Below are 25845 nucleotides of genomic sequence, written 5' to 3'. Positions count from 1 at the left end.
TTCTGGCTAGACTTTAGCAAATCGGGAACCGCGATAGTAAAAGTCTTACACAAGTCACTTGTAAATTGCTGAGGAGTCGATCAGCGCTCAATTGATTTTTTGAGTCGCTGCAAAATCTGAACTTAATCGGATTTAAATCGCCGGGACCATTCCCATGGCAGACTTTTCGCCGACTTGGCCTCAGCGACTCGGGAGCGACTTCAAACAAACGAAAGTTAGGGAAAAGCTGGTTGAAAGTCTGCCATGTGAACAGCACTTTAAGATCCACCTGTCTTTACATTTCAGCAACGTCGCAGCGGGGGCGGACTGGGTGCTCAGTCCGGGGTGAGCTCTCAGGCCAGTGGCGGACTGCTGGGGTACACCACGCACACGGGTATGGGCCAGTCCATCGGCACGCGCAGTCTCTTTCCCATCGGCTCCAGCATCACTCCATACGACCCCACCTACATCTACAGGCCCTACTCCGAACAGCAGATCTACTGAGCAGTTTGCCCACCTACATCTACAGGCCCTACTCCGAGCAGCAGATCTACTGAGCAGTTCGCCCACCTAGTTTTTGTTGCAAGAGATCTACTGAGCAGTTCGCCCACCTACTTTTTGTAGAGCAGATCCCATTTTGGATTTAAAGAGTCAGTAGATGCCTTTGCTTTCACAGGGTATCCTAACGCTGGTGGTACCCAAAGTCAGAGTGAATACGCAACAAGAAGTGTAACTGTAAGCTGTAGGTTCGACTAGCCACCTCCTGCAGTGCAGAACCCGGTTTTTCTTTGCTTGTCTCTGGATTGAACGGGGGCCAGTAGATGCCTTTGTTTTTACGGGATATTCTAACGTTGGTGGTACCCAAAACCACTGGTGATACCGCAAGAAAAGTGTAGCTGTTAGCTAGCTGTAGGTTCGCGGTTCTCACAAGTCTCCCATTGTCAGTTGCCTCAGCAACGTTGACAGAAGTGTAGTTCTGGCAGACATCTGCGTATCTTCATGACCAACATCGGCTGTCGGAGTAGGCTAATAGAGCAAAAGAGAGAAATTTGACCTACGATAGCGTAGATCACGTTCTCGGTTCGATGCCTCCTGAAGTTAAGCTTAAATGCACACTCCATTCCTCTGTCAGGAAACAATTCGGCTCGCCAGATCTGGCCAGACTTTTACATGTGGAAAAAAATCTGCCTCCACTTGAACCAAAACCAAAAATAAACAACCTGGTGCTCTGTATGCATAGTGGGAATTGTTTGATGGATAAACTTCGTAAATAATCAATAAATTCATGCATACGAAGCAGACAGGATGCTGAGTATTTTTTAGTTTTTAATTTTAATTTTTTTAATTTTTTTTTACATGGGAAGGAGTGTGCCTTTAAACTTGGACTTTTTAAGGTGACAGGACATGTGCCCTGATCTTGGTTTGCACTGTGGTCTGGAAGGAGAAGAATGTATGATTGTATTTAAGCATTCCGAATGACAATTGACACCAAAACAGAACTTGAAAAATGAAATCTTCAAACATCGAAATGCTGATAAACAAGTCAATTAACTGATTCTGATGAACCGAACGAGATCTGTGAACTGAAGGACGTTTGTACTTGCTATCTTGTTGTAAAACAAACAAAATGATGAGACGAAAAAAGTTCAACGACAACGTGTGAAAATACGACGAATAAGAAAAGGAGGATCAACAATTAAGCTAATTAAACTAACGCTTTAACAATATTTTTTCCCAATTGTTTTGCTGACATATAAATTGATATAAGAGATTTTCAACAGCTACCACAAAATATCAATTCTGATATGTATGGAATTGCGAAAGCGGGTTTTATGGGATCACACAGTTTGTTTGAGAGAAGTGTCAGATTTGATCACGTAAAATAGTGTATTGAATTGTATTGTATTTTTATTGTATTTTTATTGCATTGTATTGTATTTTGTATTGAATTGTATTGTATTGTAATTAGTATATATTTATTAATTGCTTCTTCGTTGTAAATTTATTCTATATTACGTTACTTTCACTCCAACAACAGGTTATGAAACTGCACTAAAGACACTTCGAACTCCTTAGTTATTCCTTTTGATCGACTGAACTGTAAATCCGGGTAGTCACATATTTGCTAGTTTGTGGATCAGTTTTTTTCTCTTTAAACATATATGTGATTTTGTTCTCTAATGCTTCATGTTTATATCACTGAGACATATCAAAGGTGTTCTAAGAAGGTGGTCTTTGAAGGATTCTGAGCACTCATTAGGAATACTGGTTTTTTTATGACGGCAAATTGTGCCTATTCTGTGGGGATATAGTTTCAGCAAGTTCTTTTCATGTATATAGTTACATATGGTTACGCAAACTAAAAGGGAACAGTGTTTTTACTGACAGTTTACGTTCGTGTTTGGACCTTTTGAACGCTTGCCGTTGGAATGTTTGAAGCGACGGTGCGCGCAAATGTTTATCTTTTGAACAAGGTAAACTGAAAATGTTTGTTTTGGACATGCACGTTGTATTGGTCGTTTTCATACAACATGTGAATGATACTGTTTTGATTTCCAGTTTTGGTAAAAACTGACATAGCAAATTCAAAACAAAAAAGGTTTTACAAAGTGTATAAAGTTATTGTCTTTTTTTTTCAGTGACATTTAAGGGTCTGTGTAATTCTCGTTTATGAATACTATACCGCCTAACCCCTCCCCCTCTTTTAACTAAGGATTTGACTTTGATGTCGTGTCATTGTACTTACTTCTGTACATTGATCTTTTATTGTTTGTGTAGATAATTCACTTCAACGGGCGCGTTTCCGTTGTATTGCTTGTACAGATGTAAATATTCCCGCAAAGATGCAAAGCGATTGTGTCTGAATGTTGAAAAAACTGTTGTACAAATATTTAAAATACGGATTATCTTACTTTAAGTAGTACGCCATAGTGTTCTAACGTGTTAACTTGTGTATAGCGGGTGCTATATTTGATATTGGCAGTTTTTACTGAACAAATATAATTTATACAAAAAGAAAACGAGCTGTAACATTGCTTATTTTGTGGGTGCCGGTGCCTTTTAGTCATCTACATCAGGTCAGAGAGACAGACAGGCAGGCAGACATAAGCATACATTGAACTTGAACATTGCTACGATCTACGATCCAAACACATTGTCAAACTCGCTGATATCCTCAAGGTTTATCCACACATGTACACTCACAATATAAAATGATTCAAGTACGGTAGTTGTCATCGTAATACTGATGTGATGAAGTCTTTTCTATAGTCACGCCATGGGAACGATTCAGCAGAAGTTTGGAAAAATGTGAATTAAAACCATAAAACCAAATCTGTTCAATGTTAAAAATAATAACTTGAGTTTGGCTTGGCGGATGGTCGACGAGAAACATTTAGACGGAACTAAAAAAATTAAACAAATAAAAACCCAGCACATACGTGTCTAGAGCATGTGGAATCTGTCTTTTTTGTGTTTGAAAAAGGAAGGAACATACTTTTTGTTTTATCACTCGTAAGTTGGAGAATATCAGTATCACTCACAAATCAGAGAAGGGAGCGCTGTTCTCTCCCTTTAACACATACACTTGTCTCCACCGAGATCAACGATATATAGTCAGTCCCCAGTTGCTTCCCTTCCACGTTGTAATAAGTTTCGTGTTCAGAAGGCGAAGCCAAGGCTCATCTACTGATTTACCGGTACTTGCCCAGACCAGTCAGTTCGGTGCATTGCCTGATGTCTTCAGGGAAGCGTGGCGAAAATAAGAGAAAGTGTTTAGCATAGTTATAATCATTCTTTTGCGAAGCCCCCTTGAAGCTTAACCTTTTTTTGATGTTTCTGGAGGGAAAGGAAGCCTCTCCTTGAACGAAAAAGGTAGATTCGACAGCAAGCTGTATAGGCAATGAAGAAGAATTGAGATTGTAAGGACTCATACTTTTCATCACAAAAATCGTTCAAGAAAAATGTCTTGAGGGGGTGAGAGGTGCGATTTCTCCTCGGATTTAATGATGATCCAGATGCACGAAAGTAAATTCTTGTATGTCTGTGGAAGTGATCGCATCGCGGTTAGCGCCCCACTTCCGGTTGTTTTTCTTGTGTCTATTGCATAGGTAATCTAGGCGGCCTAGTATTTCTTTATCTATGGCTTCAGTAGCGAAGTTTCTTGACCGGTCAATTTGGCTCTTGACCCAGTCGTGTTCCCTCAAGTGTGAGCACTAACAAGCTGCACGTGCTAATGTACATTATGCTCCCTGAGTGTGCCGAGTGTTCATGCACGCGGAAAATAATGGTCAGAGTTCCGTTAGGTGCTGCACACACCTTTGCCAGTAGATTCAAGATAAGTATAGGGGTGTGAGTCTTTGCCAGAAGGGCGTATCATAGTCTGGTTTTTAGTTTAATTATCATTAATACCTCATGTCCCAGGATAGGCTTTCAAAGGACGTGAAAAGATTTAAGTTGTATCTGTCAGTCAGTGTAATGGTGTATGTGTATACCCATACCTACTTGTTAAAAACAAGAAATTAAGAAGACGCCGGGGAAAATATTTTAAAAATGGAAGAAGTAAAAGGAGAAGAGAGAGAGAGAGAGAGAGAGAGAGAGAGAGAGAGAGAGAGAGAGAGAGAGAGAGAGAGAGAGAGAGAGAGAGAGAGAGAGGATAAGATAAAGATAAGATAAGAGAGAGAACTGAAAATTCAACAGATCTAAAGTGTGATCTTTTAACAGTGCGTTTGAATCTACTTAACAATGCATGTGCACATTCTTTTGAGTTTGTAACATTAACAACAACATGGACATATTTCAAGAAAAGTATTTAATGACACCAATTCTTGCCAAGAAATAGTGCAACCGACCACATGCCATGTAAAAACTAGCTTACTTCTTCTTGGAAACGTGTAATCAAGAAAAAAAAGGGAAAAACAAGTTTAAAACAGAAACACTAACACATGAAAACAATTCCAGCAATACTTATCAAAGAACGTTTTCAAATGAAATCTATAGAGACAACCATCAACCGACCAATTATGGGGAGTAACCAATCATTCGGAGTAAAAATCTCGTGGGAGTAATTTTCTCGTGTTACACCGGCAATTACATGCACAAGCCGACATTTTTGTCTCTGCACAACTACCTCTCCCCCCACTACCCCCCCACACACCCCTGTCCTCCGATCTAACCCCTCAACTTCGTCAGCAATGAATGAAGAGTTAGGGAACTTCATATTTTATGATAAAAATGTCTTATGATCGTGAAGACAAAGAGGAATCCATGAGATAACTTTTGTAACGTTTCTTCCCATTTTAATTTTAAAGAACACATTTGGTGCACATACACATAACGATGGAAAAAGGCATGCCCAAATACCGTGAACACTGTGTACATTATGACAATAAAATAACAACAACAAACAACAACAACAAATGACATCATGAATATTACATTTTGACCATCCCCAAAAGTAATAAACAACATAAAAACAAAGAACAACAAGTCGCGTAAGGCGAAATTACTACATTTAGTCAAGTTGTCGAACTTACGGAATGAAACTGAACGCACTGCATTTTTACACGAAGACAATACAGCTTCGTCAATCCCCCGCAAGTGTAAAACACAGTGAAATTGACAAGCCAGTCAGTTTAGCGTCGTAGCGGTTGCGTTTAGCAGGATAGCGCGCTCTTTAATCCAAATATAACATATCTATATGCTTTTGGAATCAGGAACCGACAAGGAATAAGATGACATTGTTTTTAAATCGATTACGGAAATTTAATTTTACTCATAATTTTTATATCTTTAATTTTCAGAGCTTGTTTTTAATCCTAATATAACAAAGTTATATGTTTTTGGAATCAGAAAATGATGAAGAATAAGATGACTTTATTTTTGAATCGTTTTATAAAAATTAATATAAATTTAATTACAATTTTAAGATTTTTAATGACCAAACTCATTAATTAATTTTTAAGCCTCCAAGGTGAAATGCATTACCAAAGTCCAGCCTTCGTCGAAGATTGCTTGACCAAAATCCATTTGATACAAAAATGAGGGCGTGACAGTGCGGCCTCAACTTTCACAAAAAGCCGGATATGACGTCATCAAAGACATTTGTCGAACAAATGAGAACAAAAATTCGGGGATATTATACTCAGGAACTCTCGAGTAAAGTGTCACGAAGATCGGTCCAGTAGTTTTCTCTGAATCGCTCTACACATACACACACACACACAGACACACATACACCACGACCCTCGTTTCGATTCCCCATCTATGTTAAAACATTTAGTCAAAACTTGACTAAATGTAAAAATGAGACAAAAAATAGATGGACAAATCAAATTACCAATGACAAAGTGCACAAATAAGAAACCAAAAAGCACATTTTGCATTCTGCACAATAAATCCTGTCAAAGTTCACGCCGCTCCATAAAAGATCAAAGACCGAAGTGTGGATTCAAGTGTCTGTGGTGGCACCCCTGTTTTCCCGGTAGCTCAAAGGTAATCTCACTGCCGCCCTGCACTGTGCTACCGTAGAAGCCTTTCTCGCCAGCCTTCATACACACAACACGAGACATCGCCTCGTCGCCAGTACATCTGCACAAAATACAAGTGCCAATTCAAAATCAAGTCAAGTCAAAAGTCAAAGTCACAGTGAACTTTGGTATGCCAGACACAAGAAATTGCACAGGTGGTGCATAGCACAACATTGTAATTTTATAATCATAATACAAACATTTTGAAATACTCGCAGAACAATAGACGATTTCCAGAAAATAGTGAGACAAACAATCCACACGTGCTTCCCTTGTGACATTATAGGCCAGTCACTAGCGAGGGTGTGTGTCTGAAACACGCGGACAGAAACACGTGCTCCCCTTGTGACATTATAGGCCAGTCACTAGCGAGGGTGTGTGTCTGAAACACGCGGACAGAAACACGTGCTCCCCTTGTGACATTATAGGCCAGTCACTAGCGAGGGTGTGTGTCTGAAACACGCGGACAGAAACACGTGCTCCCCTTGTGACATTATAGGCCAGTCACTAGCGAGGGTGTGTGTCTGAAACACGCGGACAGAAACACGTGCTCCCCTTGTGACATTATAGGCCAGTCACTAGCGAGGGTGTGTGTCTGAAACACGCGGACAGAAACACGTGCTCCCCTTGTGACATTATAGGCCAGTCACTAGCGAGGGTGTGTGTCTGAAACACGCGGACAGGAACACGTGCTCCCCTTGTGACATTATAGGCCAGTCACTAGCGAGGGTGTGTGTCTGAAACACGCGGACAGGAACACGTGCTCCACTTGTGACATTATAGGCCAGTCACTAGCGAGGGTGTGTGTCTGAAACACGCGGACAGGAACACGTGCTCCCCTTGTGACATTATAGGCCAGTCACTAGCGAGGGTGTGTGTCTGAAACACGCGGACAGGAACACGTGCTCCCCTTGTGACATTATAGGCCAGTCACTAGCGATGGTGTGTGTCTGAAACACGCGGACAGGAACACGTGCTCCCCTTGTGACATTATAGGCCAGTCACTAGCGATGGTGTGTGTCTGAAACACGCGGACAGAAACACGTACTCCCCTTGTGACATTATAGGCCAGTCACTAGCGAGGGTGTGTGTCTGAAACACGCGGACAGGAACACGTGCTCCCCTTGTGACATTATAGGCCAGTCACTAGCGAGGGTGTGTGTCTGAAACACGCGGACAGAAACACGTGCTCCCCTTGCGACATTATAGGCCAGTCACTAGCGAGGGTGTGTGTCTGAAACACGCGGACAGAAACACGTGCTCCCCTTGTGACATTATAGGCCAGTCACTGGCGAGGGTGTGTGTCTGAAACACGCGGACAGAAACACGTGCTCCCCTTGTGACATTATAGGCCAGTCACTAGCGAGGGTGTGTGTCTGAAACACGCGGACAGAAACACGTGCTCCCCTTGTGACATTATAGGCCAGTCACTAGCGAGGGTGTGTGTCTGAAACACGCGGACAGAAACACGTGCTCCCCTTGTGACATTATAGGCCGCCAGTCACTAGCGAGGGTGTGTGTCTGAAACACGCGGACAGGAACACGTGCTCCCCTTGTGACATTATAGGCCAGTCACTAGCGAGGGTGTGTGTCTGAAACACGCGGACAGGAACACGTGCTCCCCTTGTGACATTATAGGCCGCCAGTCACTAGCGAGGGTGTGTGTCTGAAACACGCGGACAGGAACACGTGCTCCCCTTGTGACATTATAGGCCGCCAGTCACTAGCGAGGGTGTGTGTCTGAAACACGCGGACAGGAACACGTGCTCCCCTTGTGACATTATAGGCCAGTCACTAGCGAGGGTGTGTGTCTGAAACACGCGGACAGAAACACGTGCTCCCCTTGTGACATTATAGGCCAGTCACTAGCGAGGGTGTGTGTCTGAAACACGCGGACAGAAACACGTGCTCCCCTTGTGACATTATAGGCCAGTCACTAGCGAGGGTGTGTGTCTGAAACACGCGGACAGAAACACGTGCTCCCCTTGTGACATTATAGGCCAGTCACTAGCGAGGGTGTGTGTCTGAAACACGCGGACAGAAACACGTGCTCCCCTTGTGACATTATAGGCCAGTCACTAGCGAGGGTGTGGGTCTAAAAGACGTGGACGTGAGCACGTGTGGATTGTTTGTCTCAATGATAACAAGGGCATTCACTCTTTCACAACCCATACAAACCCGACGGAGTTATTTCCGAACATCGTCTTTTAGAACAGATATAACAGCTCTCGCGGTTAAAATCTAAGCTGGCAAAGGCATGACTATTAACATGTAAACATATGCATGATTAGCACGAATAAGAAAACTATTGTTTTCGAGAAATTACAATCTCGTTTCAAGCTAACAAACCACAAAAAGGAACTCCATACAAGTACTTTAAAGTATTTATATTTTTGCTGCCTCAATAGCTTTAACTGCTTATGACATCACTTAATATTGACATCATAACGAACGAACAGCTCTGCCGTTGTTGCCATGCCTGACATCACAGCATTTTAGCACCGAAATATTAGGTGACGTCACCAGCATGACGTCAAAACGAAATTTACCTGCAATAGTCATCCCTGCCGTCACTGTCGACGTCACGCATGAACCACGTGCCAGGGTGCCCGGCCTCAAATCCCAGCTTGGACACGTATTGGTGATCCTGACCGCGCGTGCCCGCCAGTGCGCATGACAGGAAGCGACGTTTGCCCTTGCCAATCACTCTGAAAGAGCACAAATCAATGAAACAGTAAAGTCAGGATGAAAACAGGATTTTCACATTAAATACCAGATTTGGCCTACTAAATTGAATTTGAAGAAAAGAAGAAGAAAAATAAAAAGAAGAAGAAGAAGAACAGAAGAACAAACCATTGTGTAGCACTAGTGTACTGCGAAGTTTGTAAATACTGAGTGGTGGTGGTGGTGGTAGAGAGGGGAAGAAGGACGGGGAGTGAAAGGGGCATCTTTTGGGGCAGTCATCACATACATCTTTAACCCTCACACCTGCCCACAGTTAATCGTGCAAAGTACAGGGGTGGGACTTTTCCGCGGATTTCCGCGGACACAATTTACGAATTCCGCTGGAGTAATCTATTTTTCTGCGTCCCATTTCATCACAGTATCTTTAACTTGTTGACTGAATGATAGGGAGAGAAGTGAAGATGGAACAGAACACTGGATGCTTGATGGTTAAATTGTGTTGACTGAAAACTCCTAATACACTAATAGTCATGTTGTGCTTCAATACATTGAATCATTCTATTGCCAGTATTGGATTATGGATACATGGTTCATTACGTAAGTTGCGCACCATTACAATGTTACCATTGTTGTGTGATTTTTTTTGTATGGGGGGGGGGGGGGTGTGAGAAGAATGTCTTTTTTTCTTTTTTTACCTTATCCAAACAAGTTGAATTTTAGTCTCAGAATGCACCAGATTGTACAGATTTTAATGTACCACTTAAACAATTTTCCGGGGAGCATGCCCTCGAAACCCCATAGAAAAAAGTATTTCCTCGTTTTTCATCACAAGAGAGTCCCACCCCTGAAAGTACTAAACTGCCTTCTAAGAGCCGCCAGGACGTCGATCTGCACCAGTTAAGTAACTGCAAGTATCGCAGTTGCATTCCAAACGAAATGAACACTCATTCCTCTTCAGTCTCAAACGCCTTCTGTAACGTAGTCTTTTTCTAGGCAGGGGTGTTGACCCTACGCAAACCATTTTAGACTCATGGGGGAGGAAAAGGAAGAGAGGCCGGCCGCGCAACACTGCTGGAGACGAGACAAGCAGAGATCAACAGGCAGGGGAAGACCTGGAGCCAGATCGAAAGGGCAGCCCAGGACCGTGTCGGATGGAGAATTGTCGTCGATGGCCTATGCTCCCCCGGGGGTTCATAATGGCCTAATTGAATTGAATTGACACCAAACGCCAGAGCATTTTTGTGGTGCATTGCTTAGAAAAAACCGCAACCCCTACATGTTGGTAAATGTACACAGAATTGTCTGGTTTTGAAATTTCTGGATGATTTTGTGAAGCTGTTATGTCACAAAAACATATAAACATTACCTTTGGTCAGCTTTACTGAAAGAGAGCTATTGTCGCAAAACGGCTTAAAAACTAGGGCACTGCGTCTCTTTTCAAGTTGTGCCTATCTAAGTGTTGACAAACACACGCACAGAGACAGACATATACAGGGGGGACGGACAGACACACGCACAGAGACAGACATACAGGGGGGACGGACAGACACACGCACAGAGACAGACATACAGGGGGGACGGACAGACACACGCACAGAGACAGACATACAGGGGGGACGGACAGACACACGCACAGAGACAGACATACAGGGGGACGGACAGACAGACGGGCAGTCAGTCACCTAGCTAACCAGCGAGACTGACAGACTTCGAAATCATTACACCCAACACTAACAATAGTACCGGCCATACCGTCTCGTAGACAGCGTTGAGAGCTCCGCGACAAAAGAAACAAACCTGGCTTTACAATAACAAACATCTCCGTAAGACACACGCCTTTCTGGTAAACATTACTCATCACAGCAAGGTACTATATCGACTGTAAGTAAACATTGTCAGTCCATACATCGGTCTCGCCTTTGTACTGAAAGTACATCAGTAGCGCAGCCGATGAGAATACCGACAGGCTCCGATAACAGGGAAATGAAGACAGATAACACACGAAGACGAGTCCCTTGCCAAACAGCGCTGCCTGCATGCTGCAGGCTTTCCATGGGTGCACCGTGTGGGGTATGAAAACTTACACGGTCTGAAAAGTCCTCTCTGAGCCACAAATATCGCCATGGATCAGTTATTACTCCAGTCTTTCTCGGTTGACATCTTTATTTTTCTGCGGGCATCAACTTGAATTCCGGCACCCCCCTACCACTCGTTGAAATATTGAAAGCCCCTGACTCCCCCCCCCCCCCCCCAACATTTTTGGCGCTTCCTTTTCTTTTGTTCGATGCCTCTCATTGACCGAGTTGTCATGAGACTGGTTTCACATAAGTTCACCAACTCGGCAACTGCTGTCTAGTGTTCTAAGCTCAGGCAAAATTGTAAAACAGGCTGAACATTTGTTAGGAATAACGAAGTCGACTACTAGGGGGGTCCGGGGGCATGACTCCCCCCCCCCCCCCCCGGAAATTTGTTTCCTCAAAGAACCCAGATGGTGCAATTTGGTGTCATCGTAGCTCCAAGTTTGCCATTAAATTCAGATTTTAGAACCATATTTGCCTCCCCCATTTTTTTTTTTGGCGAAAACTTCTGCTTTTTCGGCAGAACGAAAACAAAATTCGGCGGAAATTTGCCTTTCGGCGGAAAATTCCCATGCCTGAAGCTTTATGTTTAAAAAAAAGAAGAAGAGAAAGAAGAATAAAATTCAACATACAGGCAAAAGTTAATTAGTACCTGCAGTAATCATTGGCAGCCCCGGTCCCCTGCACGTCAGCCCAGCCCTGGAAGTAGGTCGGGTCACCCAGGTCAGAGAGGTCATACCGACGTGGCGGAATCTTATTGGTCCCAAGCGTCACCACTTGCACGTCATAGGGGTCGTCATCACCCAGCTCGCTCTCCAATGGCGCCACGAATTGTGGAATGACGTCATGCATACGGGCTCCTGTCCCTGACGCCGTCAGAGCTTTGCTGACGTACTTGACCTCTCCTGGACCTGCACAATTTGAATATGCAACAAAATTAGTTGATGTTGCTGAAGGGCGTACCCGTGCGCAAAGACACAGTCCTTCTCTTGAAAACAGTAGATGATTTCTCGAAATAACTGCCGGGTTGGAGATAGGCCGAACAGACGATGTTCGGAATTAACTCTGCCGGGTTTGCTTGAAAGGTACAAGAGTGACAACTCTTGAAATCAACGAGGCAAGCCTTCCCACGTATAACGACTGGCCTATAGTATCACGTGGTAATGGTTGCCTCAATGTTTTCAAGAGTATTCACTCTTTCCAACCAATACAAACCCGAAAGAGTTATTTTCGAACATCTTCTATTCGGCCTGTCTGAGAACAGGCCTATCTGAGAACAGGCCTATCTGAGAACAGGCCTATCTGAGAACAGGCCTATCTGAGAACAGGCCTATCTGAGAACAGGCCAGGTGTTGACATCACACAAGGCAATCCCTCCTATCTGAGAACAGACCAGGTTTTGACATCACACAAGGCAATCCCTCCTATCTGACTGAGAACAGACCAGGTTTTGACATCACACAAGGCAATCCCTCCTATCTGAGAACAGACCGGGTTTTGACATCACACAAGGCGATCCCTCCTATCTGAGAACAGACCAGGTTTTGACATCACACAAGGCAATCCCTCCTATCTGAGAACAGACCAGGTTTTGACATCACACAAGGCAATCCCTCCACTTGGACTCAAAGGCAAATGTAAAATGTCAAAAGCTGGAGCCTGATAAAAGCATTAATGACAGTAAAACAAGTACACATGCCGTTGTGACAAGAAAATAACAGAAACAGATCACTCCGAGAGAAACAAAACCCACAGAAAAGAAAGACAGACAAAAAGAATATCAAGTAAGAACAAAAAAAACAAAAACAAAAACAAACACGTCACACACGTAATCAATAAATAAACAAACAAAGAAAACAGAAATGCAAACACAAACTAAACCAGGATCTGAAGGACAGGACAAAAACAAAATTGGTTGAGTGTGCGCGTTGAAAGCCAAACAAGCCCTTTGACGCGTGATATGGTCGGGTAAACAACACCCCCATCACTCTGCCATTGGTATCCTACTGTCTTTACAACCTGACGTCTTACGACAGCAGCAAGAAGTTAAAGAAGACGAGATAAACAAAAATAACAGCAGGCATGCGCACGGAGGCAGCAACATAACAACCACAACAACAAGAACAAAAACAAAAACAACAACAACAACAACAACAACAACAACAACAACAACAACAACACAACCACCACCACCACAACCAACAACAACATCAACAGCAGCAAGAGCAACAGCAGCAGTTGTAAGAGCAGTGAAAAATCGAAAGCTTGAACATAAAAAAGAAGAAAAGAAAGAGACGTAAAAAGCAATCAAAAGTAAATAAAAACAAAAAAACCCTAAACAAATCAACATCGAAAACTGGAACAGGATCGGAACGAAAGGAAAGGGAAAACAACCCAATGAATATTCGTGCTGAAATCATAACGACCCCTTTGACGCACGACATGCCATGCAGAACACCACCGCTCTACTCACCTTCTACCTCCATTTTCATTCATACCCCGCTATGTTTACAACTTGATCTGCTTGTTTTGCTAATCAAAATGCCAACTTCAGAGAGCCGTGGGTATGCTTCACGCAAAAACATGCCGGTCCAATTCAATTCACACAGCTAGATTAAAAAACAAAACAAAAGCAAACCAACCACAACAGGATCTGATCTATCCCCCCCCCCCCAAAAAAAAAAAAGAAAAAAAAGAAAAAAAGAAAAAGAAAAAAAGAAAAAAAAAAAAAAAAAGGTTGAATACGTACGTAGAAAGCTAAGTGATCCTCTTGACGAATGATATGCCATGAAAAACACAACAGATCCTATCCCCCACCTCCCCTCCCCTCTCTCTCTCTCACCTGCATCCCTAAACCACGTTGTTGTTCATACCCTGCTATGTTTACAAACTGACCCCTGCCACTACGGTTTGTTTTGCTCATCAAAAAGCCAACTTCAGAGGGCCGTGTGTATGCTACATGCAGAAACATACTGGTCCAAGTCATGGTTGAGCTACCAACAGTCCGGGGAAGCTACCCCCAGAGAAACAACAACAAAACAAGAGGCGAAGCCATCAAGGCTCACGTAAGAAATCGACAAACAGTAACACAAACTCAATCACTCCGTCACACACACACACACACACACACACACACACACACACACACACACACACACACACACACACACACACACACACAGAAAGAGAATAGGTGAAACTGTGCAAGAAAGCGAGACACTAGATCTAGATCTGTCTGTCTGCATGTACACTAGTCTCGGCCCGCTCAAAATAATAATGACCGAGACTTTCAGTACTTCCTTCGCGTGACGTCTAATCCTCTTACGTCATAATGTGACGTCAATGTAATGTGACGTCTTCAAATGTTAGAGTTTCTACCACAGACATACACACGCACGCACGCACATACGCACATACGCACGCACGCACAGACAGACAAAGTTACGATCGCATAGGCTACACTTACGTGAGCCAATCAGGATCTGAAACCAAGAAAAGACCCCCGCCCTTCCCGTCCCCGAAGAATATGTTGACGATGGGCGTTGAAAGCTAAACGATCCTCTCGACGAATGACATGCCATGCAAAACACAACAGCACCCCCACCCCGTCCTCAGCCCCACTCCCAAAGAATAAAAAGTTAGTTGAATGCGCGCGTTGAAAGCGACACGATGCTATACTAAACACACAACACCACCCTCCCAAAGTCTTCACCCCCCCTCAGTCCCCCAACCCCCAGCAACCCACCCTCCCGTTGTCATGCATACCCCGATGTGTTTACAAACAGACCCCTATCATCACTGATCGTTTTGCTTTTCAAAATGCCAGCTTCAAAGGGCTATGTGTTTATACATGCACAAACATACCGGTCCACTAAATGGTCCTGGAGCATGTTTGATAGACTCTCGGTGGTCACACTGCCAGTCGGACCATCGCCATGTCTCCCGACTTCGGGTGTGAGGCTTCATTTCCCTTGTTATTTTCCTTTTTGTTTTTGAAGTAAAACAAGAACACGAAACCTCTACATGGCTTACCGTTTTGCCTTAAACATGTCAAATTATAACATGATGCGTAGCAGACTCCCCCTTGCCCCTCCCCCCTTCCCACCCCTATCCTCAAAAACGGCAAAAGTACATGCCTTGCTAAAGACAAAGGGGAGCAAGATCCGTCGGTCAATTAAAAGGAGAGAGAGAGAGAGAGAGAGAGAGAGAGAGAGAGAGAGAGAGAGAGAGAGAGAGAGACAGAGAGAGACAGAGAGAGACAGAGAGAGACAGAGACAGAGAGACACAGAGAGAGAGAGACACAGAGAGAGAGGGGGGAGGTGGGGGTGGGGGTAGGGTAGGTTGAGGGACAGAGAGAGAGAGAGAGAGAGAGAGAGAGAGAGAGAGAGAGAGAGAGAGAGAGAGAGAGAGAGAGAGAGACAGAGAGACAGAGAGAGAAGGAGATACAGAGAGAGAGAGACAGAGAGACAGAGAGAGACAATGACAATGACAATTCTTTATTTTACGAGGGTAACAGAATAAGCATTGGTATGCTTTTTTTTGCATCTGGCCCTCGCCCTAAAGAGGGACTAAATCTACTATACTAACTACTACTACATACATACATAATTAGTGAAACAGTATAAGTTTATGTACATAAGCGCATTATATGAAACATTGTAGTTTATAAATGTTCATGACAAGGTGCAAAGCAAACATTTGCAAGTCAATTAGAGTCAGAATATTATGCAATAGTACATCAACTCTGCAAGACAATGGATATTATGCAGAACATCATAAATTCATAAACAAAACAATAAATCAAAAGTGAGTGACTGTGTCCCAAAGGACATAACAATCAAGAATATACTATTTTCATTAAATGGGATATATAATTATTTGGTTTTGAAAGAATCTGTGCTGGTAGCTTCCCGTAAGGCATTCGGAAGAGCGTTCCAGAGACAGCCACCGGAATAAACTAGACTAGACTTAAACTATAAGTCTATCCTAGGAAGAGGAGTGTTAAATTTCATAAGGTGGTGTGAATTCTTCAAAGAGAACTTTGAACAAATGGTTTGGGGTAGAGTTTCGGATATAATTTTATGCATAACGATTCCTTTGTCAAAAAGCAGTCTTGACTTTAGAGGTAAGATCCCTAAATGTATGTAGTCTAACTCTGTGAGGGTAGTGTGCTTTAGTAATACTACTTTTAGCGCTCTTTTAAGTAATCTGCTAAGTGGTTTTAAGGAATTTTCACTTGCTGAGTCCCATAGAGTGGATGCGTAATCAATAACAGATTGAATATGAGCAATGAAGAATAACTTTCTGGTGTGGCAGTTCAGGAAGTGTTTAATTCTAGATAAGAGATACACTTTCTTTGACACCACTTTACTAAGTTGCTCTATGTGGGTTGACCAAGACAAGTTGTCAGTTATCAATAGTAACACCCAGCAGTTTGTGATGGTCGACTTTTTTCACTATTTGACCATCTATCATTAAAGCAGGACCAGCTGAACAAATATTCTGGCGTTTTTGTCTTGTTATGACCATTATTTGGTTTTCTTTGGGTTAAGAGACATATGGTTTAGTTCAGTCCACTCTGTCAACTGGTTTAAACTCCTTTGAATTTTAGAGAAGGAGAGAGAGAGAGAGAGAGAGAGAGAGAGAGAGAGAGAGAGAGAGAGAGAGAGAGAGAGAGAGAGAGAGAGAGACACACACACACACACACACACACACACACACACACACACACACACACACACACACACATAAATGGTAATTTTCAGGGGTATAAAACTAGGGCAAACAATTTTTCCCTCTTTTATAGCACGCAGTTCTCCCACATCCTAAAACGCACTGGCATCGCCATAACCTCAAACCGAAATCGCAGCAGGACACTATATTCCTTGCTCCACCACACACCGAAACAAGAAAACAAAACACTCAAAGAAACAAAAACACGAATTCACCCACGATAGGGCGTCGGCAAATTACACGGATACCCTGCCGAGGGCGAAAGGGGGAGATTCTGTGAAATCGATCAACCTAAGAACATGGCGTTTAGCTTTAGCCTCCGATCGAATGATGTAAACAGACGAAAGGCTAGATGCCAGTCTGTCTTCAAGACCAGCAAAAGTAGTGAAAGTAGACCGCCGCCACCACCAGTGGTGAGGGAATGCTGACACTTTTTTGACAGGTCTCGTCGCCGCCTCAACATTTTTTGCGGTTCCGATGTGAATCTACATCACTTGGAAGGCCTTGCAAATCTACTTCTTGCCGACTTTTTATGCATCTCTTTCTTGCAGATTATAGCTAGTTGTAATGAACAAAGGACACACAACAAAATACAAAAAGTTCGAAAACTGGAGGCAAGTGATTTTTTTGTTGTTGTTTGTGATTTTTCTTTTGAGCCGCTCTAAATGTACGTCTTCGGACATGAAATACGTATGGCACCGCCCTGTGTAGACAGGTGAGGTAATCAAAGAAACACCGCCCTGACATTGCACGTGCAACTGGTTCGAAGTGACAACATGCAACCTGCAGAGTTTTTCTTTCTCTTCTTCTCCATTTTCTGCTGAAGGAGAATGATCATCACTTTCTTGTTTTTCTTTTCTTTTGTGTTTGCTCTGCTTTTTAAAACGTAAGACTAATGATTCTCGTTATATATCAGTACAGTTCTTCTCAAACAGATATCAAAACGTTCGCATGGTTATTAACAGAAGACAGACACACTAACCCCCCCCCCCCACACACTGCACACACAAATACACACACAGCCACACACGTAGCAACGCACACACACACACACATACACATACCCCCCCCCCACACACAATTCACATGCCTCGTTGATTTCCTAAATACAACCATAATGCTTCCATGAATTCCCAGGTGTTTCCACCTGCTTCGATCATGGGGCACCACATGGGAGCAAAAGCCGTGGCTAAACCCTCAAGCTCTTGCTAAGCCCCGGGTGTTGTAGGCATGAAGGGTGGTTCGGTGCAGGTGAAATGTAACAAACCGGACCTACCAATAAACGGAGCATGTACAGCGGAACTACTTATTTAAAGGAACATTCCTTCACGAGTGAGCGATCGTGTTCACATTCACACGGGAGAAGAACAATCCCTCAACTTAAAAACATGCCCGGTGTAACACGAAATTTTTACTCCACGAAAAATTTACTCCGGAGTAAATATTTCGTGCGAAATTCTTACTCCGAGTACACTTTTCGTACGAGAAAAGAACTCCCCAAGGCACGAAAAATTTACTCCCTCCACGAAATTTTTACTCCCCATTTTTTTTACTTCCAGTAAAAATCTCGTACGCAAAAATGGGATGCGGGCGAAGGGATAATGCCAATAAGTGATCTCGCGCAAACGAATGTCGCGCTACCCTCCTTCCACCCCTTCCACCACCAAGACTAACAGGGGACAAGGGAGTAAAAATTTCGTACACCTGACATGGGAAGTTAAATTGCTCGTGTTAGGGTGAATTAATTTATTCGTTTTTTATTCGTCTGGGGAGTAACATTTTTGTACGAAATGTTTACTCGGAACTCACCTGTCTTGGGGAGTAATTTTCTCGTGTAATGTGGGAGTGGTTTTTTCGTAAAGGGAGTAACATTTTCGTACGAAAATTTTACTCCGGAGTAAAAATCTCGTGGGAGTAATTTTCTCGTGTTACACCGGCCCAAATTCAACAGCCCGGAAGCACTGAGCCAGGGAATTTGTTGCTGAATTAATTTTGCAGACTGGATTGGCATAGGTGTTTCTTTCGAAATAATTCAACAAAAAGTCAAACTCTGTTAGGAATGCACCAAGACAATTGATTTTTGGTAATTGTCAAAGAGAAAGGATTGGCTTAATCCACGTGAATGCTCGGACAGATCTGTAGCTGTCAACCGAATCAATATATATGTTACAGTTAATCTGTGAAACCAGGGAATACGTGTATTAACTAAACTATATTAGGTAATACATGAATAACTTGTTTTTTTCCGTCAGCTGATTCATGTATTACCTAGTTAATACACGTATTCCCTGGTTTCACAGATTAACTGTAACATATACACATATCAGGGCTCCCCACGGACACCCCTTCGAGGGGGTCCCGGGACCCCCACTTTCAATTGTTAGAGGGTCCATGAACCCCCACTGCAGAATTGCAGAGGGTTCCAAGGGTCCAAAAGCCGAAAAGTCCCGGTGTACTTATAAAACATTGTGGCCACGCATAGTGTGCTGTGTGCAATAGCTGACGATTGCAGTCTGAAAAAAGTATCTACGGTACGCACGATAAACTGAAGACATTTAGTGCATCCCAGGACCCGCTCTTTCAAAATGTAATGCGTCCCGCGACCCCCTCCGTACATTTCTAGTACGCGTTTTCGGCTTCTTGTGCGTATAAGACGCAGGGACGCGCACTTTGCGGGGGAGCCCTGTCATAAACACAGGAAGGACTACCCCCCCCCCCCACCCCCTCCCCCCCCTCTCACCGCCTCCCTCCGCCTGATTAAGACTTCCTCACTGTAAAGCCCTTTGATTTCTTTAGATTTATGTTTATACTGTCAAACATCGTTTTTCAGATTTCTAGTGGCATGGGGTGTGGTAGGGTGAGGGGTGAGGGGTCCACTATACTGGCTGTGCTGTACTAAACACCGATCTGCATCAGTAACTTTTGTTTAGAGCGTTTCCTTTCAGAGGTCGTTCGGGGCAAATGGGAAATCCGTTGGATGTGGTTTACAAGAAGGGTACCTTCTTACATGTGAGAACTTGGATGCGATTTAGAGGGCGTTTTAGAGGGCGTGTGCTTTGGCAGGTTTGCGTGCAATTTTTGACGATTTCAAGTTCAATGAGAATGAAAATGTCACGTCCCTGCCAGACTAGTTTAACACGACCTCATTTACATGATATACCCACCAGTGAAGTGAACGATAATGGTATGTCATGGGTGGTCCCTCTGTGGAGTGTAGACAATCTCTCTCACGATTGGGTTACTTTAAAGGCGAAAAAGGACAGCGTGAGACATTGCTTGTTGTTCTCTCAGATGCCAGGAGATTAGTTCCGCATAACCCTCATTTACTCTTGTTGCACATGTCGTATGCATTTAGAGCGCTTACGTCCCTTTCCCCCCTCAGATATTTGATGTCGAGTTGCAAATCTAGACACTTTTGTAAAATCGCTTGCCCGAGAAACTTTCGAAAACGAAAAACAAGCAGCCAGCAGAGGTAAAACTGATATGAATTCAGCATGATACATTTACCTGCAATTCACTCCACCCGTGGGAACGTCTTGTTTTTTGTATAACATCCGTCTTTATCGTCTTCATGTTTATATTCGTGTTTCCTTGCAGTTCTTGATAAAGATGACGGTGAAATAACGAAAGAGCGTTAGTTTGCGCCGTCGTCAGTGTGTGTGTGTGTGTGTGTGTGTGTGTGTGTGTGTGTGTGTGTGTGTGTGTGTGTGTGTGTGTGTGTTATCAGTTTGTTGTGGAATGAGCCAGGGAGGGGGTGTGGAAGAGAAGAGGGTGGGGAGTAGGGATGAGCGTTTATGGGGAAATGTTGCACATCCATACAACTGTTTAAGTATACATTCCTCCTCGTTGGGACCATCTACATCTAGTAAATCTACATCCGTCTAGGCAGGTGGTGTAAGCTTAAGTTTAAATAATAGCTTTCATGTGAAAAAAGGTATCTTTAAAGAAGCAACGTTAAACAACCAACCAAACAACCAACCAAACAACCAAAACAAACAAAACAAAGAAACAAAACAACTAAAAAAAAAAAATTAAAAAAATCAAACCAAAACCAACCAACCAAACAAACAAACAATCCAACAAACAAACAAACTTAACAAGAAACTTTGTGATGTGCATAATGACCTTGTTACTCACAAAACAAGAGTGTTTGCACGTGCCGTTTCAGTACAGTCAGCCCTTCCAGAAAAACAAATGTCTTTTCGAAGTGCTCCAAGTTCAGAAAACTCACTACAGGCTTCAGCTGCTACGAATGCATGAAAGCCACTTCACTTCACCTCATTGCATCCGTCTTATCTTTTAAATGCGAAACTAAACCTAAAATGAAATAACTAGAACGAGACAGAAAAAGGAAGACAAGTGGCAGTCTGGAGATCTTTTCAATATATCTTTTTTCACAGTTTTGCTGAAGCGGGCTAAGACGATACTGCTTTTATCGTCCTTGATATCAACAGCGCACTCATCAAACCACAGGCAATGTGGTAGGATCGTCAGTGACAAGGAGGAAAAATACAAAAACGAAAAAAACACCCCATAAAAAACATCAACAAAGAAGCTTTACCTTGTTCAGCCTCATTGGTGGTACACTTCTTATGTTTGTCCGCAGACGACAAGCAATATTTCAGAGCAGCAGGTTACATTGTTTTCCTTCTTTTTTGCTTTTCAAATGTCTTTTTTGGGGAACATATTTTTTAAGCTGTGCTAGCACTTCGGCTTTACCGCGACGTTTCAAGAGCTGTCAGGGACATCTTGTTTTGAATGTTATCCGCATTTCTAACATCTGTGCTTTATGAAAGAAGTAGTTAAGAAAAGTTTGTCGACATCTATCTATAAGCCGAATGAATTGAGTTGAAAATAAAAGAAGACTTTTTTCGGGCCCGAACAAGATATACTGTGAAGGAGTTCTTTCACAGTACATATCTGATTCGAATCGGCAGCTTTTCGGACCAAAGAAAAGTGGGTACTAAATCCTCAATCAGGTAAGTGTAAGATCTGAGAAAGCTTCGCTCTAATTGCATTTCTACACCCCTTCGCAGACGTTTGATTGATGTTTAAGACTGGAAGGATTCTCACTCGTTATTTGTTGGCTTAGACAGCGAAAGCTCTTGTGCTCGTGCGGTACAGCTTATTTTATGCACCCTGATTTTTGTTTCATCGGCGGAAACGTGCACGCTCATACAAGTCTAAAAGTACCTTAATTCCTGTTGTTAGTGTAAGGGAACATGGAAAGCTGTTCTGGCTATTACACACGGCGCGAACATCCTTTGCTTCAAACAAAAAGTTATTCAATTTTGATATCGTGATACATGTGCAATATTTGACCATCCTTTCTCTTGGACCTATACCACGCACTTCTCTCGAAGTATACTTACTAAATTAATGTTGCGGATTGGCAAAGATTTCAGTTACAAAATTAATTCAGCAAATAATTATGTCCCATTGTGCACAGTGAGCAGCCAGGCTGTTGAATTTTGATATGTGTTCAAGTGGGAGGAGGTTCTTCATCCCATGTAAAAGGCTGGGAAGATCTCTGGTGTTCATGATCGCTTCACAGGACAGCAGGTAAGTCCTCATTCTCATGCAAACATTGTTCAAATCACCGTCTGAGGCCAGGCTTATACACGGGATTAAGACCGTCCCTCTATTTGGTCACACACCAGAAATGAACACCATGACTGCTTGCTGTGGCGAGTTGGAATATTTTGATGGATTACTTTCTTAAAAAGTCACTAGTGTCTTTAACGAAATGAATTCATCAAACAGTTCCCACTGTACACAGATAGCAACCATGCGGTTCATTTGTGGTATATGTCCAAGCGGAGGGATTGTTTTATCTCTCGATGTATAAGCCTGGCCAGATCTGAGACGGTCAACCCAACAGTTTGCATAAGGAGTGTGCCTTTGGAGGTAGGCTGCATAAACCTGTCCTAGCAGTTCAATCCAAACCTTATTTTGATCGTGTTACCATTTCAACCATAAAGCAACTTATGTCTGCAAAGCCGCCGTACCCAGCCTGCATAGAATAACCCCACCCCCATACCCTCCCGTCAGCTCCGACAGCCGAAGATCGGTAACATGCTGCAAGTCGGGCAACATAGTTCAACCAAGGTTCAACACTGTTCTGTAACAATACCAAGAAGTCAACACCCTTCCTTTCCAGCCCCCCGCCCCCGACACACACACGTACACAACCACAGTCATGTTCACAACATTCGTGGAGTTAGGATGTGTTTCAAGTCCGCATGCGCACATCTATACAATTTACATTAATGTGTTGACAGTTTCCTCCATACACAAACACACCCTTCCCCCTCCTTCTCTCTGTTCAAGCAGTAGAATTATTCGTCGCTTTACATACATGAATATATAATCTATAATTTAAACTGGCACTGCGTACATGCAGGGTAATATTCCATATGAAATTGGACGAGAATGCTTCTGTAACCCTATCATGGCGTTTGCACTTAGCGGCTATGCAGCTGCCGGTGATAAACATTATCCTACTACATAGCCGAACTGTTAACATCCTCCAGAGCAATTTTCATCATCGCAGCTACAAAGCACGATAAGCACTTTCCGGCAGATGCCAATGAGGAGAGTTCTCCTGCAATGAACTATAACCACAACTTTGTCTTTTTCCATGCATGGGGTTTAAAGGAGAACGTACATGCACTTGTTAAAATGATAATACCTAAGGGAAAAGGCCCTCAAATCGCGTCCAAAGTTATATCATAAAATTCTGCGTAACAAATATTGCTACCGCGCAGGAGGAATGCCTTCATAACACAGGAAATGTTTTAAAAGCTGAATTAAATGGCGGATACTAGGTAAAAAAAAGAGCTCTCTTTGTCGTGGTTAGTGTGGGTTATTTCCCTTGTTTGTGTACGTGATGAACGTTATGAGGGGTCCGCGTCAAAGATGACGCTCCCGTCAATTCCGCCAGGCGACGTCCCTTGACTATTTAAAAAAAATTTATCCAAGCAAACGGATTCTTCTGTTCCATGTAAAAGTCCGGACAGGTCTGTAGTAGTTAACATGACCGTGTAATAATAATGATAATAATAATAATTGTCAGTAAGTACTGGTGTCACATGACTGATGTGAACCAGTTGATTGGCTAATGGCGATGCGCTAAAACTGTTAGCGCACTCTTGGAGTGCGCTAACTTTTCCACAGAGCGTATTCTTGCGCCCTTTGCCTAAGCAAGACTGTGCTCTCATCCTCAGAATTAATTAATGACATGTAGCTTATATTCTCCACAATACCAAATGACCATAAATTCCCTGCTTCTCAATTAAAGCAGAAGTGGGTTTTTTTCTGACAGATTGCATGTGCCTGTGCCAGTGCCAGTGATCTAAAAAATAGAAGCCGCTGTGTTTCATCTAATTTTCGCCGACTTGCATAGATTCTTCTCATATGCCGTGTTAGTGGCATGTAGCTTATCATCCACATTACCAAATGATGAGTTAGTATACAATTCCCAGCGGCTAACAGAAAACACAAGTGTTATTCCGATAACGTACCAGCTAGACCAGTTTGGAAGACTGACTCGATCGACTCTGTAGCAGACAACACAGAAATACGACTACATCAGTTCAGTAAATGAATGGTTTCAGAATTATTATTTCAAAGCAAGAACAATCGTAATCGAAAACGTGTAAGGTTCAGAACGTTCTTACCATATATAAGATTTATTAGCAGCCTGCCTCATGCGTACAGACTCAGTGCAGACTGCAGTCGTTCCATTGCCCAGGTTGGCAGGTAGCCTAGCAGACGACATTAACCCCGCTCAGCAAATTAACATGTTGGGCAAATGTGAACGAAAAAACGATGGGGATATAATACGTGTAGGGTTCAGAGCATTCTTACCGTTCATATTTAGTATCAGACTCCCCGATGAGTGAAGATAGAACACGAGAAATATGCCACATTTGTTTTGAAAATGTGCGAACCGTCGAGTCCCGCTTTGAGTCAATTCAAGGGGAGTCACTCCGCATAGTCAATCCGTCGAAGCTCGACTGGAGGTTTCGAATCGCAAATAATGAAGAGCACAGTCCTTTCTCCGAGTTCAAATGAGGTCTCTCTGAAAGATCATCACTGTTCAGATTAACGCTACACTGGAATTTACCAACAGAAATTAAAATGCGTGTGACGAAAGCACGACACACTTGAGACACCCCACACAAAAGTAGATCTTTACTGTGCACGACCTGACCACACAGTTATGCCTATTCAAATGCGCATTGCAAAATGTGCGTTTGGAATCTTCTTTTTTCTATGGCGGTACTGACAATATCGTTATTGAAACAATCCCAGTGCACTAAGGGATTTATAGAGCAAATCTCGAAAATAATTATTGAACTCAGCGCTATGCGCTTCGTTCAATAATGAATTTTCTCGATTTGCTCTATAAATCCCTTAGTGCACTGGGATGTCTCAATAACTTAAATAATAATAATAATAATAATAATAATAATAATAATAATAATAATAATAATAATAATAATAATAATTGTCAGTAAGTACTGGTGTCACATGACTGATGTGAACCAGTTGATTGGCTAATGGCGATGCGCTAAAACTGTTAGCGCACTCTTGGAGTGCGCTAACTTTTCCACAGAGCGTATTCTTCCGCCCTTTGCCTAAGCGAGACTGTGCTCTCATCCTCAGAATTAATTAATGACATGTAGCTTATATTCTCCACAATACCAAATGACCATAAATTCCGTGCTTCTCAATTAAAGCAGAAGTGGGTTTTTTTTCTGACAGATTGCATGTGCCTGTGCCAGTGCCAGTGATCTAAAAATAGAAGCCGCTGTGTTTCATCTAATTTTCGCCGACTT

At 42.8% G+C, this 25845-nt stretch overlaps 2 protein-coding genes across 3 annotated transcripts in view; one reads left to right on the top strand and one right to left on the bottom strand.

The window, feature by feature from the left end:
• The window catches only part of LOC138960135 (uncharacterized), a 28273-nt gene extending 24844 nt beyond the window's left edge, over nucleotides 1–3429 (top strand). For both annotated transcript variants that reach the window (XM_070331888.1, XM_070331889.1), the window contains exon 8: nucleotides 286–3429. In XM_070331888.1, the coding sequence (XP_070187989.1) occupies nucleotides 286–483 (198 nt within the window). In that variant the 3' untranslated portion in view covers nucleotides 484–3429. The remainder of the gene's footprint in view (nucleotides 1–285) is intronic.
• A 1343-nt stretch (nucleotides 3430–4772) lies between these two features.
• Nucleotides 4773–25845, bottom strand: part of LOC138960134 (uncharacterized) — a 102699-nt gene continuing 81626 nt past the window's right edge. The window contains exons 2-4 of the mRNA XM_070331887.1: nucleotides 11922–12180; nucleotides 9056–9214; nucleotides 4773–6567 (exon numbers count right to left, since the gene is read on the bottom strand). Of these exons, the coding sequence (XP_070187988.1) occupies nucleotides 6408–6567; nucleotides 9056–9214; nucleotides 11922–12180 (578 nt within the window). The 3' untranslated portion in view covers nucleotides 4773–6407. The remainder of the gene's footprint in view (nucleotides 6568–9055; nucleotides 9215–11921; nucleotides 12181–25845) is intronic.

Source organism: Littorina saxatilis, linkage group LG2, assembly GCF_037325665.1.
Source record: "Littorina saxatilis isolate snail1 linkage group LG2, US_GU_Lsax_2.0, whole genome shotgun sequence".
NCBI classification, from domain to species: Eukaryota; Metazoa; Mollusca; class Gastropoda; order Littorinimorpha; family Littorinidae; genus Littorina; species Littorina saxatilis.
This window is presented reverse-complemented; position numbering and strand designations above follow the sequence as displayed.